The sequence below is a fragment of the Crotalus tigris genome, unplaced genomic scaffold (genome assembly GCF_016545835.1).
Source record: "Crotalus tigris isolate CLP2741 ecotype Arizona unplaced genomic scaffold, ASM1654583v1 scf7180000019070.2622420, whole genome shotgun sequence".
Classification (NCBI taxonomy): Eukaryota; Metazoa; Chordata; class Lepidosauria; order Squamata; family Viperidae; genus Crotalus; species Crotalus tigris.
The window spans coordinates 985,991-1,003,605 of record NW_024097360.1 but is presented as its reverse complement, the minus strand read 5'-3'; the positions used below and the strand labels follow the sequence as shown (position 1 = coordinate 1,003,605).

At 42.3% G+C, this 17,615-nt stretch overlaps 1 protein-coding gene across 14 annotated transcripts in view; it reads left to right on the top strand.

The window, feature by feature from the left end:
• Window positions 1–17,615, top strand: part of PLCB4 (phospholipase C beta 4) — a 195,962-nt gene that overhangs the window by 135,021 nt on the left and 43,326 nt on the right. For 11 of the 14 annotated variants that reach the window (XR_005558646.1, XR_005558647.1, XM_039359412.1 and 8 more), the window contains 9 exons: window positions 5,728–5,836; window positions 6,741–6,951; window positions 7,514–7,607; window positions 9,217–9,296; window positions 9,589–9,673; window positions 12,175–12,265; window positions 14,037–14,132; window positions 15,118–15,218; window positions 16,908–16,943. Coding sequence is in view for 12 of the 14 variants with exons in the window: in XM_039359412.1 (XP_039215346.1) it covers window positions 5,728–5,836; window positions 6,741–6,951; window positions 7,514–7,607; window positions 9,217–9,296; window positions 9,589–9,673; window positions 12,175–12,265; window positions 14,037–14,132; window positions 15,118–15,218; window positions 16,908–16,943 (903 nt within the window). In the remaining 2 variants the exon portion in view is untranslated. The remainder of the gene's footprint in view (window positions 1–5,727; window positions 5,837–6,740; window positions 6,952–7,513; window positions 7,608–9,216; window positions 9,297–9,588; window positions 9,674–12,174; window positions 12,266–14,036; window positions 14,133–15,117; window positions 15,219–16,907; window positions 16,944–17,615) is intronic. The other 3 variants (XM_039359416.1, XM_039359418.1, XM_039359421.1) reach the window with 1 other exon arrangement.

Sequence of the window (17,615 nt, the reverse complement as noted above, 5' to 3'; positions counted from 1 at the left end):
CCGGTCTCAGGGGGGCAGAACTCGGGGACATCTTTTCCGATGGCCACCTTAAGGCCCTGCTCTCCAAAGTTGTAGACCGCACACTTGCGGAACAGTTTTACCACCCGCCCGGGCCGGAGGCCTCTACATCAGCCGTTCCACCTTCCGCCCTTCCAGCAGGGATTCCCCTGTATCAGGAACCCACATCTCCCACCTGTTCCTCAATTAGTGGCTATTCATCTCCGACGGGAGGTGACCAGCCGGAATTCAATTTGTCAGAGGAGGAAGAGCTTCCCCCGGACCCCTCTCCATCTGGAGGCCTGTTTAACCCGGCTCCGTTTCTCCCCTTGCTTCACAAGGCCACTATTATGGCTAACATAGGGTCCGATCAGTTCCCTCAGCCACAAGCCACATCTGAGTCATGTCCGAACCCGGTTTTCTTCGAAACTGTGGCAGCCCAATACCATGTTCCCTGCCCCTCCATATTCCTCACAGGGATCAAAAAGCAATGGGTTTCCCCATCTTCCTTCCCCTCCATTGGCGGAACAGACAAAAGGATATTTAGCACCTCCACAGACCTAACTGAAGTGTTGGAGGTTCCAAAGGTAGACGAAGCCTGAACCCCTCTGGTGTCCCAGACCGTGGTCTCCGGGGACATGGCTGAGGCACTTAAGGCAGAGGACAGGAAATGGGACCTAATCTTCCATAAGACCCATCAATTGGCCGTGTGGGCAATTAAAACGGCCATGTGCGCGTCCTTCTTCGTCCGAACCACCCTTTTATGGCTTCATCAGCTTCAAGCCAACTACTTCCCAAGGACATTCAGACCCATCAGGACCTAAGCAAAATAGTTGCGGCGACGGAGTATGCTTCAGACGCAACTCTACAGTCGGCAACTTTGCTTCGAGGGCCCTAGCTTCCAATGTTACAGCCAGGAGGATGCTATGGCTCAAGCACTGGCAGGCCGATGCAAGGCCAAATGGCGCCTTGAAACTGCCCCCTACCAAGGCAACCACCTCTTTGGGGAGGCCCTGAATCCGTACCTTGTGGAAAACAAGGAAAAGCGGAAGGTCATGGCTCATCTCACCACACAGTCTGACAAGCATGCCACTCCTTATCCCCGTAGGCAGTCCTTTCGGCCAACTTCGGGCTCAGCAGGCACCCAACCTTCCCGTCCTTTTACGCCCAGACAAGACCGCCTATATGACTGTCCATATGACAGGGCAGGCTTTTGACCCAGACAGCAGAATCAAAACAAACGGCCATTTCGAGGGACCGGATGTCCCTTTAGGCGGTCCAAGTGACTCTCATGTCACCCTCCCCATAGGAGGCAGGCTAGCTCACTTCTTCCATCATGGGAGCTTACAACCACGGACAGCTGGGTACTACAGACCTTCCAACATGGTCTGTCTGTCGAGTTTCTGTCCAGTCCCCCTGGGTCATTTCATCACCTGCCCCACATCTCGGGATCCAATGAAGTTGGGGTTTATGCAGGAGGCCATTCATCATCTTTTGGAAATACAGGCCATAGAACCGGTATAGATCACAAGGGAAGGGGATTCGACTCCATCCTCTTTCTGGTTCCCAAGACCTCGGGGGGATGTAGGGCAATTCTAGACCTCAAAAAATTCAAAGTGCAATCACTCCAGTCCATGCTGGGAGGCATCAGAGAGGGAGACTTCTTGGCGTCAATAGACCTCATGGAAGCGTATCTCCACATCCCCATCCTTCCAAATCACCGGCGGTTCCTCAGGTTCTGTTACAGGAGCCATCACTTCCAATACAAGGCCTTCCCATTTGGCCTCTCCTCGGCGCCCAGGGTGTTCACCAAGATCCTGGCTGTGCTGGCCGCCCATCTACGGAAGGTACTGGTACAAGTCTAGTGCTACCTGGACGACAACTTGATCCAAGCATCCTGGACTGGGCGGTCCAGTCAGACCTGGAATTAACAATTCAGGTCCTCCAAAGCACGGGTTCTCGGTGAACTTCTGGAAAAACCAGACAGTTCCCTCATCCAGACTTCTGCACCTGGGAGCCATCATAGATACCACAAACTGTATGGTCTATCTTTCCCAGGAGCAGTTGGAAGCATCAGGGACCTAGCTCGCCGCACTGTTCCACTGGTCTTACTCTCTCAACTACTAGGGAAAATGGTCTCCTGCATAGCCATAGTTCCCTGGGCCAGACTCCACTTGCGGGAGCTCCAATGGTTCCTTCTACTGTTCCAGCGGTTGAACGCCAGCGCATCCAGCCAGCAGGTGAGGCTCCCGGTCCACACCCTGAGGTCTCTTCGCTGGTGGTTCTCACAGGGGGTAACCAAGGGATCACCTTTCAAGGAGCCCGACCGCCTCACTATCACGATAGACACCAGCCTATTCGGCTGGAGAGCCCACCTACAGTCTCAGTTTGCGCAGGGCCGTTGGTCCCGCGCAGACTTGAGACACAACATCAATTGGCTGGAACTCAGGGCCATTCACTTAGCTCTTCGCCAATTCTACCACCGGATCGGAGGCCGTCACGTATTGGTCCTTACGGACAACGTGGCGTCCAAGGCCCAAGTGAACCGGCAGGGGGGGCACCAGGTCCAAGTCCCTCATGTCTGAGGCCTGGTTGCTGGGATCTTGGGCAGAGTCCAACCTGGCCTCCCTCAGGGCCGAGCATATCTCAGAGGAGAAGAACCGGTAGGCAGACTTTCTGAGTCGCTCTACAATAGATCCCTCAGAATGGGGACTACATCCATATCTTTTCTCCGAGATATCCCAAAGGTTCGGCCAACCAGTCCTCGACCTGTTCGTGTCATCGAGCAATGCCCAACTCCCCAGGTATTTCTCTGGCTATTACTTCCTAAAGTAGGCCCTCCGGCCACAGAGTCCGCAGGGCGTCCGTCCCCTGCGCCCTGCGGACTCTGTGGCCGGAGGACCTACTTTACGCCCTCCCACCTCCCACTCATTCCAGCAACCATCCGCAAACTGCTCCAGGAGCAGGCGGAAGTGATCCTCATGGCCCCATATTGGCTACGGAGGCCCTGGTTTGCTGACCTAATGAATCTTTCCTGTTCTCCCCGTGGAAGATTCTCCCACATCGCCTGTCCTTACACCAGGGGGTCCTCCAATACCCGAACCTTCAGTGGTTACAGTTAGCAACCTGGCGCTTGAACGCAGCATCATGACGCAAGAGTTGTTCTCACCACAGGCAATCACTATGATTCAGGCCTCTCGTAGGCCGGCGACCAATCGCATTTATGATTCCACCTGGAAACTTTTTTGCCATTGGTGCAGAAGGTGGCAACTGGATGTCTACAAATTGACTATTCCTCAGATCGTAGACTACCTTCTTGAAGGTCTGGACAGAGGCCTGGCCCCTGTGACCATTCGTAGGCAGGTGGCGGCCCTATTAATGTTGCTCACTTGCGCGAATTCAGTCCCTCTAGCTAACCATCATAGGATACGCGCCTTCATCAAAGGCGCATGCAACACTAGGCCTCCCATGGTACACAGGTATCCCTCTTGGGAGCTGCCTCATGTGCTTCGCGCACTCACGAAACCGCCCTTTGAGCCCATTACTACGATACCGTTACGGGACGTATCTCACAAGGTCGTATTCCTGGTCGCCATCACGTCAGCCAGGCGTATTTCCGAGCTGGCTGCTCTCTCGATCAGGAACAATCTTTGTATCTTCCACCGAGACCGGGTGGTCCTACGGTTGGATCCCACCTTCGTGCCCAAGATCAATTCACTCTTCCATAGGCCACAGGAAGTCATTTTGCCTAATTTTTGCCCCAATCGTTCCCATGACTTGGAGCGGCAGTGGCACACACTGGACATCCGCAGGGTCTGCGGCGTTACATCAAGCGCACCGCACCTTTTCGCAGGTCTGAGGCCCTCTTTATTTCCTTCCGCCCGGCTTCCCTGGGGCAGAAGGTGTCCTCTTCCACCATAGGTAGGTGGATCAGGGCTTGTATCGTGGAGGCATACTAGTCTTCCCTGCTGGCTCCAAGTCATATCACAGCCCATTCCACTCGCAGCGCTGCAACATCTGCAGCACGGACCATTCACGCATCCATCGAGGAGATTTGCAGGGCTGCGACATGATCTTCGCCCTCCCCATTTGTACGCCATTATAGGATTGACCACTTCGCTTCCATGGACGCCTCCTTTGATCAGAGGGTCCTCCAGCAGGTGGTTTCCGGGGACATAGAACCGGCCTTATCTGTTTCCCACCCACTGGGACATGGTATGTCCCATTGGTAAATTCTCCATCTCCTGTGCTGGAGAAGGGGCGTTGTCTTACCTGAACGCCTTTTCTCAGCACGGAGATGGAGAATACACACCCACCCTTAAGGTCAGTTAGGCTGGTATTAGGGGTTAGAGAGTCAACACCTAGGCCTAGCATCGCCACTTTCGCCCTCGTCAAGACTGGATCTCCTAGCAAGAGGGGGCGTGTCAAGTTTGGCTACTTGGTCTCAAGAGCAGGCAGACAGAGAAAACTCGTTGGTGGATTCTCCATCTCCGTGCTGAGAAAAGGCGTTCAGGTAAGACAACGCCCCTTTTAGTCTTATTTAAGTATGCTACATATAGCAAGGACTTATTAGATTGTTTTAATTACTGAATCCAAAAAAGGAATAAGAGTGGTGACAATCTATAGAGTACTAACAAACATTGTTTCTATAACTTTTAACTGGACAAAATGATGCATCATAGGGCAACAATTTTTGACCCTCCGATGGGCTAACTTACAGAGTGTGTCCAAATCTGAGACCCATGACTCCCATGGAACTGAACTTTGGCAAATTTTATAAAATAGTTTATGATATAATACAAAACGTCATAGAACATAGAACATGTGCTGATGTTTGACTGTGCTATACAGTTCAACATGGACTATTTTAAAGACAGATACCTGTCTGAATGTATCTCAATTTTTCCAATGAAGGCAGTACATTAGATGTTCTGTTACTGTTGAAAGCATTGAGGAAATCTGGTAAGGAAATAACTGTATCTCTGAAAGGATGACCCAGCAAGTCACCGGCTGTCTAGTATTGTGCTAGTTCCAAAAGGTAATTAGAACCATTATCTGACAATTACTCTAAGTAATATTGAAATTGATTTTGATTCAGGTATTTCAAACAATAATGGGTAAAAACTTTAACAGAGGAATACTCTTAAGAGGGACACCTACCATTTTTAAAAATTCAGATATGAGTGATAAATATTGGTGATGGAATTCCAAATTTTTGCTCACTTGTTAATTTAGAAGTAAATTAACTGAAGCTATTTATTGAATGCCAAGAATTCTTTAAACGTTCATTGCCTACTGTCCTGTGCAGTTTCATTTTCTTTTCTTTATACTTTTCCTCTTCATATATGAATAGTCATATTTTAAACTCATAATTACCCACATATGGGAATTTCAAAAGCATTTTAGGGAATATGTCATTAATGAATTATGATGTGGGCAGTAATGTAGATAAATGATTCTCACTGCATGAATTTGTTTCTTTGTGAACATTTGTAGCCATTGTAGTCATCTGTACTAACGTACTATTAGAGTACAGAATTATACTGAACATAAAATAAAATTAATTTACTTGTAAAAATATAGATCTCAAAAAAAGATCAAGAAAAAAAATAGAAGTCTAAATGACTTTAAAAGCAAGCCCCTCCTGAATATTACTTGCACCGATGAAAGATTTGTAGAAGCAAAACAGCACGTAGTAATTTTCATCAGTCTTGTTTTTTCTTACCTTAGCATCAACGAGATCCTCGGCTGAATGAAATTTTATTTCCGTTCTTTGATCCTAAAAGAGCAATGCAGATAATTGAAATATATGAACCAGATGAAGATTTGAAAAAGAAAGGTAAAAAGAAGAGATGGATGTTAATAATTTTTGTTAAAAAGTTCAGCTTGCTTGTCGTCAGCTACTCAATACGTAGGCTATCCTAAATTTTGTTTCATTGTAGATAACATTGTAAAATGAGCACCCAGATTGTTGGGGGCAATATGCTGATACTGTAAACCGCTCAGAGAGTGCTGTAAAGCACTATAGGGCGGTATATAAGTTTAAGTGCTATTGCTATACTTCAGTGTTTTTCAATGTTGGCAACTTTAAGGTGTGGGGACTTCAATTCCCCAACCAGCCACGTGTCTTAAAGTTGTCGCGGTTGGGAAACACTGATATACTTTTTCCATATTTTAAAAGGCTCTGTGAGGCATTCGGATAGGCTGTTGTTTTGCTGCCTGCACTGACCATCAGTATGTTGTATTTCCAATCTCCATTTAAAGGGCTGGGCTGGCTCTAATCTTCAAAGTCCTAAATGGCTCGTGATCCTAACCAGTATTTTTGTCTTGTATTGCAGATAACACTCTGAGCGGGGGGATAGATTGGTTTGATTTCCAAACTGTTCCATTTCTATAACTGTGATTTAGGCAAGCAAACATTTCTTGGCTAGGGGCTTTTCCTTAAAAAATAGAGGCAAATGGAGATGATCTGGTTCGTCCCATCATCCTGTATGTATTTTGCCTCTTTAAATGGGAAAAACTGTCTTTGAGTAATTCTCTTTAAATGCCATCTCCTTTAGAACCTGGTTCTTTTTTTTCCCAGGGAAAGGCTGGATTTCCTTTAAAACACAACCAGGAATCAACAAACCCTCCACTTGTCTTCCTCATCAAATGGCCATCTCAGATTAAGGGAATGAACCAGGAGCCCAATTTTAGAATAATGACGAAGACTGCATTCTAACATTGCGTATTGCTCATTTCAGGTGTCATGTCAAGTGATGGGTTTTGTCGGTACTTAATGTCAGATGAGAATGCCCCTGTCTTCCTAGACCGTTTAGAGCTGTATCAAGAAATGGAACACCCTCTGGCTCACTATTTTATTAGCTCTTCCCACAACACATATCTCACAGGAAGGCAGTTTGGTGGAAAGTCATCAGTGGAGATGTACAGACAAGTCCTCTTGGCTGGATGCAGGTGAGGTGTGCTTAAGGAGGCTAAAACTCTTAATTCAGTAAATTTAATTTACCATCGTGCTTGAGTGAATCTGCATACATATATGTGTATGTGTATGTCTGTAAGCATATGCACATATTTAACAAACTCAGTATAAATATTGAAAACCTATTAATAGGATTTCTAGCAATATATCTCAAGATCTTGAAATAAATTATAGGACAAACAAAGCACAATAAGGATTGGGGATTTTTTTTAAAAAAAACAAAACAATCTGAATGCTCGATTCCTTTGATTATAGATTACCAGCAAATAATAAATTATACTGAAGTCACATGTATTTCATTTATATACATGTACATATAAACTATTTTAATTACCTGCAAAAGTAAGTCTGATGAAACTGCAAATCCAACTAAGAAAATATATTTGCATTTCTTAATCCCTTTCTTTCAGATGACATGCAGAACTATAGCCTATTTAAAATGAATGTTTACCAATAATTTGTGTGGAACTATATTGTTCTTTATAACTTGACAGCTAGGACTAGTTTATACCATCTTTCTTTCCCTTTGACTTCTAGGTGTATTGAACTTGATTGCTGGGATGGAAAAGGTGAAGATCAAGAACCAATAATAACACATGGAAAGGCCATGTGTACAGATATTCTGTTCAAGGTAACCAGTTCCTATGTGATTTTTATTTTCTTGTAGATTTGCCACAGATGCAAACATCTTCTTATGTAGGAATAGCCAACGCTCCAGAAGACAGGCTTAGGATACAGGAGGATCTGGACAGACTTGAACACTGGGTGCTATCTAACAAAATGAAATTCAATGGTGAAAAAAGTAAGGTTCTACATTTAGGCAAGAAAAACCAAATGTACAGGTATAGTATAGGGGGCACCTTGCTCAATAGTAGTAACTGTGAGAGGGACCTCGGAGTCCTAGTGGACAATCACTTAAATATGAGCCAGCAGTGTGCTGCAGCTGCCAAAAGACCAACACAATGCTGGGCTGCATTAACAGAGGGATAGAATCAAGATCATGTGAAGTATTAATATCACTTTACAATGCCTTAGTAAGGGCACACTTGGAATACTGCATCCAGTTTTGGTCACCACGATGTAAAAAAGATGTTGAGACTCTAGAAAGAGTACAGAGAAGAGCAACAAAGATGATTAGGGAACTGGAGGCTAAAGCATATAAGGAAACGGTGCTGGAATTGGGTATGTCTAGATTAGTGAAGAGAAGGATGAGGGGGGACATGATAGCAGTGTTCCATTATCTCAGGGGCTGCCACAAAGAAGAGGAAGTCAAGCTATTTTCCAAGGTGCCTGAAGGCAGGACAAGAAGCAACGGATAGAAACTAACCAAGGAGAGAAGCAACCTAGAACTAAGGAGAAACTTCCTGACAGTTAGAACAATTAAGCAGTGGAACAGCCTGCCTCCAGAAGCAGTGAATGCTCCAACACTGGAAGTTTTTAAGAAGAGACTGGATAGCCATTTGTCTGAAATGGTATAGGGTTTCCTGCCTGAGCAGGGGATTGGACTAGATGACCTCCAAGGTCCCTTCCAACTTTATTATTATTATTACTTTTTTATCTAAGTTAAGTCTTCTCCTGCTCCCTCCTGATAACATTGCTCATGTTTGAAATATTATTGGCTCTACAATGTAGAATTCATTGTGGTTCTGTTAAGTTTGACATTATTCTTGCTTGTCAGTGAAAAAGGAAGGTGAAAACACTTTCTACGAATAAGGAATATTTGGCTTAAATAGGCCAATATGGATCAAAGCATTAGTGACATGCCATTATCAGTCCTCCCCATATTTCATATTGAGTGTTCAGAAATCTTCCCTCTTGACACTTATGTCAACACTGGTGATTGGATATTTTCCTACTGTATTTTGAGAGCAACAATTGCTTATGTAGCGAAAGTAGGCATTAAGGCCAGTATTGGCATGAAAGTTCAGTAAAGTTAAAACTCTGGGAGATTCTCCATTGTCTTCTGGCACCTTTCGTCTAAGATGGCTGCTTCATCTGGCCTAATGACAGGACTGGTCCGAGTACCACACTTCAACCATTTGAGGAAATATGGAGAATTTGGTGAAACATAGTATCCAGTTTTTATGATGCGAAAAGATTAAGCTCTTACTTTCTCCGTGATTATGTCTATGTGCACATTCATGTTGAATGGGGCATCTCTCCTGTTCTTTGCTTTGCTCTAGAATGCACCTGAATTTATTTTGAAATGTCCATAACGCCGCTTTGTTGTATTTTTAAAGGATGTGATTCAAGCCATTAAGGAAACAGCCTTTGTAACATCTGAGTATCCTGTCATCTTGTCCTTTGAAAATCACTGCAGGTATGTTACGAAGTGGTAATGTTCTGTTACACTGTATTTAATTGGTGTGGTGAAAGGGATTTTATGGTAAAATTCAAAGTAGGAACACAATTACTAATGAAGTAATTCTAGTCACAGATAAATTTGAACTCACTCTTAAAAATTTTCTGCCATTACAAGTGTTATGTATAACTTGTTTTACTATATTGGTTTTAAACTGTAATGTAATAACAATCTAATACAGTTGAAAGATATTTTAATTTCTGTTCAGTTTTATATTTTTGATTGATTAACAATAATACTTCTTTTCTAGCAAATACCAACAATACAAAATGTCAAAATACTGCGAAGATATTTTTGGAGATCTTCTCCTAAAGCAGCCACTAGAAACACATCCAGTAAGGGTCTTCCAACTGTTATGTTTAAATATTCTTGTGGAAATGTTTGGAAATTTGATGGTAAGAGTGATGCACTTACACTGACTGGGTAACACACCATTTGGCATGAGAGAGACTTGGAATTCTGTTGCTGGTGCTTATGTTGCCACTTCAGTGTCCTCACATATTTTTCTAGAGCTCAGAGTGTCTTACCTATCATTATTTTAATCAGATTTCAGGTAACATCTGCTGTTTCATAACCCAAACTCCTTTGCTTTGTCAGCATCTCATATTTGAAACCCATTATTCCTGGATATTTATAGAAACCCTCGCCCTCCTGCCTTATAAAGAAGTGCTTCAGGGAATATCTGTTTTTAACATGTGTTTTCCAATTCTCAGGGATACTTTAAAGCATGCTATCTCTTCCTGTATAATGTTCAAAACACAGTTTGATGATTTTGATGGGGAGGGGGGCAAACATATTCTCTGTATGTGTGTTTTCACCAGTAGTTATTGTAAGTTTATCCTTTCTCATAGGCCTCAGTAAATCTTTGTAGTTTGGTTTTTCTTACTTTCTCACTTTTCCCATCTTAAAAGTATTCTGTTTTTGCAATGCTTTGCAATTTTTTAGAAAGAAGTCCACGCAAAAGTGAAAATTTCATTTAAAATATACATTTTTTGCAGATTTTGCCTCATGTGTGCAGTTTTGTTCATCCATTTACACACATTCACACATATTTTTCTAAGGCATTCAGTTATAGCATCAACCAAAATAAACAGCAAAAAATGCAATATCCTCACTTCTTTAATATTTAAGTGTTTGTTAATGGCAGTGATGGCGAACCTTTTAGAGACCGAGTGCCCCAAAACAGGCCCCGCCCCCATCCTGCCCGCTCCACCCCCACCTCGCCTCCATCCCGCCCCATCTGCTCCCTGCCCCACCTGCCCGCAGGGCCACCTGCTGCCTTCACAGCTGCCACAGATCGCCCAAGCGGCCTAGCAGTGCCATGGCAGCCATGCCCTCTGCCTGCGCTCCACAAAAATCAACTGCACATGATGGGGCACGAGGGTGGAGTCTTGTCCCCGCTGCCTGACTGCCATGTTCTTGGCTGTGCTTCTCTGCATGGGCCACCTCACGGGTGACTCTCCGGTGGGGCTGCTGGTGAGGTGGGGGCCGTGGGGGGAGGCAGGGCTGAGGCAATGGCACACATGCCCACAGAGAGGGCTCTGAGTGCCGCTTCTGGCACGCGTGCCATAGGTTCCCCACCACTGGCTTATGGTAATGTCTGTGACTGATCCACATGACACTTAAATGCTAACATTTCTGGCACTTAGCCAAGACTGGATGCAGTCTAATCCAAAAAATTCCCGGAGTCTTTTCTAGATGTCCTGGGATAGTCCTCCTTTACTGAGATGCAATATCAGTAAGGTATACAGGTAGTCCTTGATTTACCACCACAGTTGAGGCCAAAATTTATGTCGTTAAGTGAGACATTTGTTAAAATTGAGCTTTTCCCCATTTTGTGACCCTTTTAGTCACAGTTGTTAAGTGAATCATAGCAGTTGTTATGTTAGTAACATGGTCATTAAGTGAATCTGGCTGCCCTATTGACGTTTCTTGTCAGGAGGTCACAAAAGCTGTTCACATGACCCCAGGATACTGCAACTGTTATAAATATGAACCAGTTGCCAAGCATCCGAATTTTGATAACATAACCACTGGGATGCTGCAACGGTTGTAAGCGTGAAAAATGGTCATAAGTTCACTTTTTTCAGTGCCGTTGTAACTTTGAATGGTCACTAAACAAACATTTGTAAGTCAAGGACTACCCTGTTGTTGCATTCCATATTTACACCGTAACATAAGCTAGAATGAGGAAAAAGCTATCACCCTGATTGAAGGAGTCACAAAATATGCTGAAGTGCAAGAAAACTTGCTATAAAAAATTCAGGAGAAACCCAGTGAAGCCAGAAGAAAAGGCAAAGGGATACAGTGTGCTAGAGAGGGAATAGCTACCTAATCTGGAGCAGTACAGAAATGTATACTGCAGTGCATTGTTGTAGGATCTGTAGAGTGGATCAGTCAAAGCATATTAAAGGCTAGCAAAACCTGCTTATGCACAGTTTCCTAGAGATGTTTTTAATTCTAAGCAGTTTTATTTTAGTTTCTTATTTGAAAAAAATCCTGGAGAGTTCACAAGGCCTGAAGCATAATAACCCTAAGTTATTATGCCTGAGGAATTCTGGGAGTTGAAGTCCACAAGTCACAAAAGGGCCAAGTTTGAAGACCTCTGATCTAAGTTGTCAAATGCAAGAAGATAATTCGCTAAGCATCTTACTAGATTCAATTTTAAAGAGAGGAATGTATTTCTAACAGGTGTTCTACAAGTCACAAATGACTGTTCTTCCTTTAGGTGTCTCTGTGTGTGCATAATTGCCACAACTATAATAATTGTGAGGAAAGCAGGAACAAAAGACAGCAGTGGGTGTATTTCCTAATTAGGCCTTTTTTTGCCTTTCAGCTTGAACCAGGAAGGTCCTTGCCCTCCCCAAATGATCTGAGAAAAAAGATTCTTATTAAAAACAAAAGGTTGAAACCAGAGGTGGAAAAAAGTAAGTAAATTGCATTTAAAATGCCTAATATCTAAATGAAAAGGCACTATGGCTTAAATGGTGTGCTGGTAACCTCCATTGTTTCCTAATAATAGCACTTTGCTTTATTGTTAACTATTTGCGAAGTTTTGAAAGGGCATCTTCTAGAGAATCCTACATTCTAAGGTCAAAGTTTTTGTTTTTACCTTATTATCACTAGACATTTTTTTTACTTTTAGTAAATATGGCCATTTATGCTTATTGGCAAGGTTGAAAGTTAATATCCCAATGCATCTGGAGGAAAGTTGCTGTAGCCTGTTTGCATGTGTGTATTTATAAAATGTACATGCCTGCCGATCTTGTGTATGTAACTCTCATTTGTTAAAATCCAGTTTATTAAATTAAAACTTCCATAAAGAAAGCAAAAAACCCCCACATAATAGTAATACAATATCTGAGACACTCCATAACAAATTCAAAACACAAACCATACCTATATTGAACTCATCTAGCATCTTGGCCCAACACCTGGGGGAAAGCCCTGTCTTCATTGGAGGCCAAAAGAGCTTCCAGATCTTGGAAGGAGGCTGCTCCATAGGACAGGTGCCATCATAGAAAGAGCATATCTGTAGGTCTATAAGCAATAGCACTTAGAACTTAACACTTATATACCGCTTCGTAGTGCTTTACAGCCCCTTCTTAGCATTTTACAGAGTCAGCATATTGCCCCTCCCCAACAATCTGGATCCTCATTTTACTGGCTTCGGAAGGATGGAAGGCTGAGTCAACCTTGAGCGGATGAGAATTGAACTGCTGACAGCCGGCAGTTAGCAGAAGTAGCTTGCAGTACTGCATTCTAACCACTGCGCCACCATGCAGAAGACGCCGATCTTTTAATGCTGTTAGAGAATTAGCCATTCAAGATAGCTCATCTTCAACATTTGAAATAAAGTGTGAAAAACAGTCAGAAGTCACTTTTTTCAAAGTCAAAGGGCCATTGTAACTTTGAGCAGTCATTAAACGAATGGTTGTAAGCTGAGGACTACCTGTGTCTGCAGTTCTTATACTGAAGCTTATCAGTGGGTCTTTGCAGCAAAGGGCTTTGATTTTCGGCCAGTTGTCTCAGAGCCTATCACTGGTGTGAGCTGAGAGAAAGTGACTGAGCCAAGGTCACCTAGCTGGATTTCACGCCTGAGAGAGGAGTAAAACTTGCTGCTTCTAGTCCATCGCCTTAACCATGATACCATGCTGGCTCTCAGCCATATTGGTGGGACTGTAGTAATTCATTATGTTTTGTAGAATGGCTGCAATCCTGCACACCCTGTGAGTTGGGTATATTGATTATAATATTAAAACCACTTAAGATTATTATTACTTCTCTTGCCCTTTGATTCTTAGGCTGGTATAAAAGTCATTTTGACCCATGAAAACCTATATCTGGTTTCTGCCATTAGGGAATTGCTGTGTCTGTGCAATGCTATCAAGCACAAAATAATACAATTACATATTACAGCACCTTGTAACCAGGGTAACGTATTGCCATGCACATCATTTCTTCTTGAATATGTACATTTCAGCGATTAGCCATGTGGCAGTAATTTTGAATAAGAGAACAGATGATATTATTCCAATACCAGTAATGAGAAATATTGACCCTGTTGTGGAGTACATTGGAATTCAACTCTTATGCAATCTTTCCGAACCAAGATTTACCTGAATTATTTTCCATAATTGGATTATAAAATTTTGTGGGTTTTTTGTATGGATATGTACACATATTTCTTTTAAATAGAACAGCTTGAAACTTTGAAAAGTATGATGGAAGCTGGTGAAACGGCTGCTCCTGTCAGCATCTTGGAAGATGATAATGAAGAGGAGATAGAAAGTGGTAAAGTGGTTCTTTTATTTATCATATTTTTAAGTTCCTCTTGCTGATATTTGCAGTGTATCAGATGACAGAATGCTGGATATGTTGCCTTAGAACAGGGGTGGAGAACCATAGCCCCTTTATGACTTGTGGACTTCAACTCCCAGAATTCCTGAGCCAGCATAGGATAGCTGGCTCAGGAATTCTGGGAGTTGAAGTCCACAAGTCATAAAAGAGCCATTGTTCCCCACCCCCGCCTTAGAATGAGCCCTTTGACTTGACAGCTTATATTTATTGTTTTCTTATAGCAGTCACGTGTACATTTATCTTTGGGTTCTGAATTCAAGGCTATGTGCAGGAAGTACAGGCTGTAATAAGGGGGCAACATCTCTAGCACACACTGTAATAAGGGGGCAACATCTCTATCATACAGTAAGCCTCCCAAAGCTTTTTCTATTGTCCTCGATGCCCTTCTCAGCTACAGGTTTGATAAATAAATTTCAGCTGAACATGGTGGTTTTCAAACTAGATAGATTGAGAAGGGAGAGACTGAAGGGAGAGAAACTGTTTATGAGAAGTAGTGAATTGACTTTAAGGTAAGTTATGAATGTGACCACTTAAATTTAACATTAAAAACAAAACAAAACTGGGATTCACCCAGTTGCCAAGCCCTTAATGAACAGTATACCATCTGTCCTCCTGTGAGTTATTCTCTTCCTCTTTGTCATCCATCAATTAGCAAACTAATTATGAGTGGTTAATTTATGAAGAGCTATGGGAGAAAATCGAGGAGCAACTTTTAGTGCAGAAGGTTAAATCTACTTTTTTAACTGTCGTTGGGTTTACATGAAGTGGAACACGACCACCTTTAATAGACAAAAGCTAGTCAGTAGTTAAGGAACCTTTCTATTGCCTTTGGTTTGATATCTTCGATTTACTACTTGGGGTTTTTTTTTAAGTAGTTTTCTGATCATTTTATTCCCTTTTGTACTGTATTGCTACACAGGGGAGCAAGAAGAGGAAGCGCATCCAGAGTATAAATTTGGAAGTGAGCTTTCTGCAGATGACCTGAGCCAAAAGGAATCTGTAGCTAATCACATTAAAAAGGTAAGGCAGCTTTTCCCATATATATTTAATTAAAAGATCAGAAGCAGCCAAGAGAACAAGACCCACAATACACATAGTTGGTTAAAAAAATGTGTATGACATTTCAGAACTTAATTATATTTTAAATAATAAGCAGTATCAATTTTTCCAGGCCATGTTGTACTCTGGTATATCAGGAGTTGGTCTTCAGAAAATACCATGCAGAGCATCCCAAATCATAAGATATCTATTATTATTTTTTCTCAATAAAAGGCTGCATGTCAGTCCCAGAAGATATTGTACAGCCTTCATACCTATAATTTGAATTAAAGTTACAAAGGCAAAAACTGATTTTCTTCTTTGATACTCACTGCTGAAGGACTAGACTAGAGAGCTAGGAGTTAATTGTCTCTTGAGTACTTGGTGCCTATACTGAATAATTTCTCACTGATACTGGGAGGAGTAAAAAGCATGGAATGGGACAACTCATCTTTGTCCCATGATGAGTTGGCCGTGGCGAGTTGGCTTATGCTGAGTTGGCCACGGCAAGTAGTCTGCGGCAAGTTGTCCTACCTAGACCCTAACAAGCAAGTGTCTGAAAAATAGCAAAAGACACGATCTAAAAGGCCAAATTTGAGATAATAGCAGGAGACCATATAGAAGACTGGAAGAAAGAAGAAGTAATAATTCTGTCTGAGACTGGGACAGCTTCCTCTTCCACCTAGGGACCAGAGATTCTTTGTTAATAGAACATTCCATGGGATATCTGATTGTTTTTTCTTGTAGAATGTTCTTGTAGTATTCCAACAGCAAACACATCAAATTCTGCTCACCCAAGGAAACATTTTAATTCTGAACTACTTTATAACTTTGCTCCTGCTGGAATTCTGGCGTCTTTCTTCTTATATAGATGTTTTCTGGGTTTTATCTGGGGAGCTGCCCAAATAAAATATTTGCTTGTTGCCAGCTGGCTTTTACCCAACTTTTTTTTAAAAAAAACCTCTTGGGTTGCTTGTTCAAAAGTTCTAATATCTCAGTTATTTTTTCTTTGTTTCCTCTGGAATTTCAACTTCAATATAATTAAGATTCCCCTTAGATCATAGTATGTTTCTAGTTACTTAATGAACTAGTTCCCTCCATTTAGTCACTGTGTGCTTCATTGTAATCTGGGCTGACTAGTTTGCTTTCACAATGCAGTTATGCAGTATCTTCCAGTGTTACCCCAGGTTTTTCACTGTTAATATCAAAGATAAAATTATATGTATTTTCAATATCCATTCACCCAACATGTAGCACTCAATATTGAATCATTTTAGAATCATGAAAATTGATTTCAGTGGGGTATAAATTCAGTAAATCAATCCCCTGAGCAAACGAGATTTTTTTCCCCCCACCAGTAACAGGTCTTTTAAAAATAAGCACTGAGCAACTTCAGTTCACTTGTTTTAAATCTAGAAATATTCTATTATCTAGGCTGGACTCCCAACTATGTTATAATTATTCTGATTAAGGACTTCCTTTTTTCCCCTCATTTCTTCACTTTGGCATCTTATCAACCATGTTGTTTTTGAATAGAAATGGAAACTGCATACAAACAGTGGAAAGGATATATTTAACAGACCTGCCCAAAATATTTCCTCGATCCTCATTTGAGTTTTGAGTGTGTGATTTTGCAACAACTTTGGGTAATATCTATATTTTTCCCCATAGGCTGTGGACGATTCTGAACAAGAAAACAATAAAAAGGTGACCCATGAGATATTTTTTCATAGCTTCTACATTTTTAGTTTTCTGCTTTTAATAAAACTGCTTTGTTAACTGTATTTTTAATGCCCTGCATCATTACCTCTTTATTTGGCTAGTATTAAGGATTCAGTAGCTGTATTGCAGTATCTTTTTCTTTAGAGAGGTACAGGAAATCTAACACCTGCCCTTACCTACACTCCCCAAAAGTTCCTGGATGATGGAAGGCCTGCATGAGTTTGGTCTCTCAGCTATATAGGTGTCTACGTAGATCTGCAGCAATCAGTCAGTCTAACTTCCCTTTCATTTCTCCAGGTCCCCTTCTACTTTAGCATTATTTTTCTTTTCCTTTTTTTGGGGGGGGGGGCGGGATTGCATGTGAAACATTCTTCTGAAAATGCTTCACTTGGATCTCTTTTTTTCCCCATTCCTCCTCTCCTTATTTGTCTTCTCTTCCAATATTTTGACTCCTGGGCTTACAGAGTATTTCTTCCCCTCTTTTCTGGAATAGTGCCTGTTTCACAGAGGCAGTTGAGTTCACAACTCTGGCGTCCTTTAACTGGCCTAGCAATAGGCCAGCATTATCGTCCTTGTTTTGTAAGAAAACAGTGACATTCCATGGCCTGGATTTGTATCACTTCAAAGGGCATAAAGGCATGCAGATATCTGATTGTG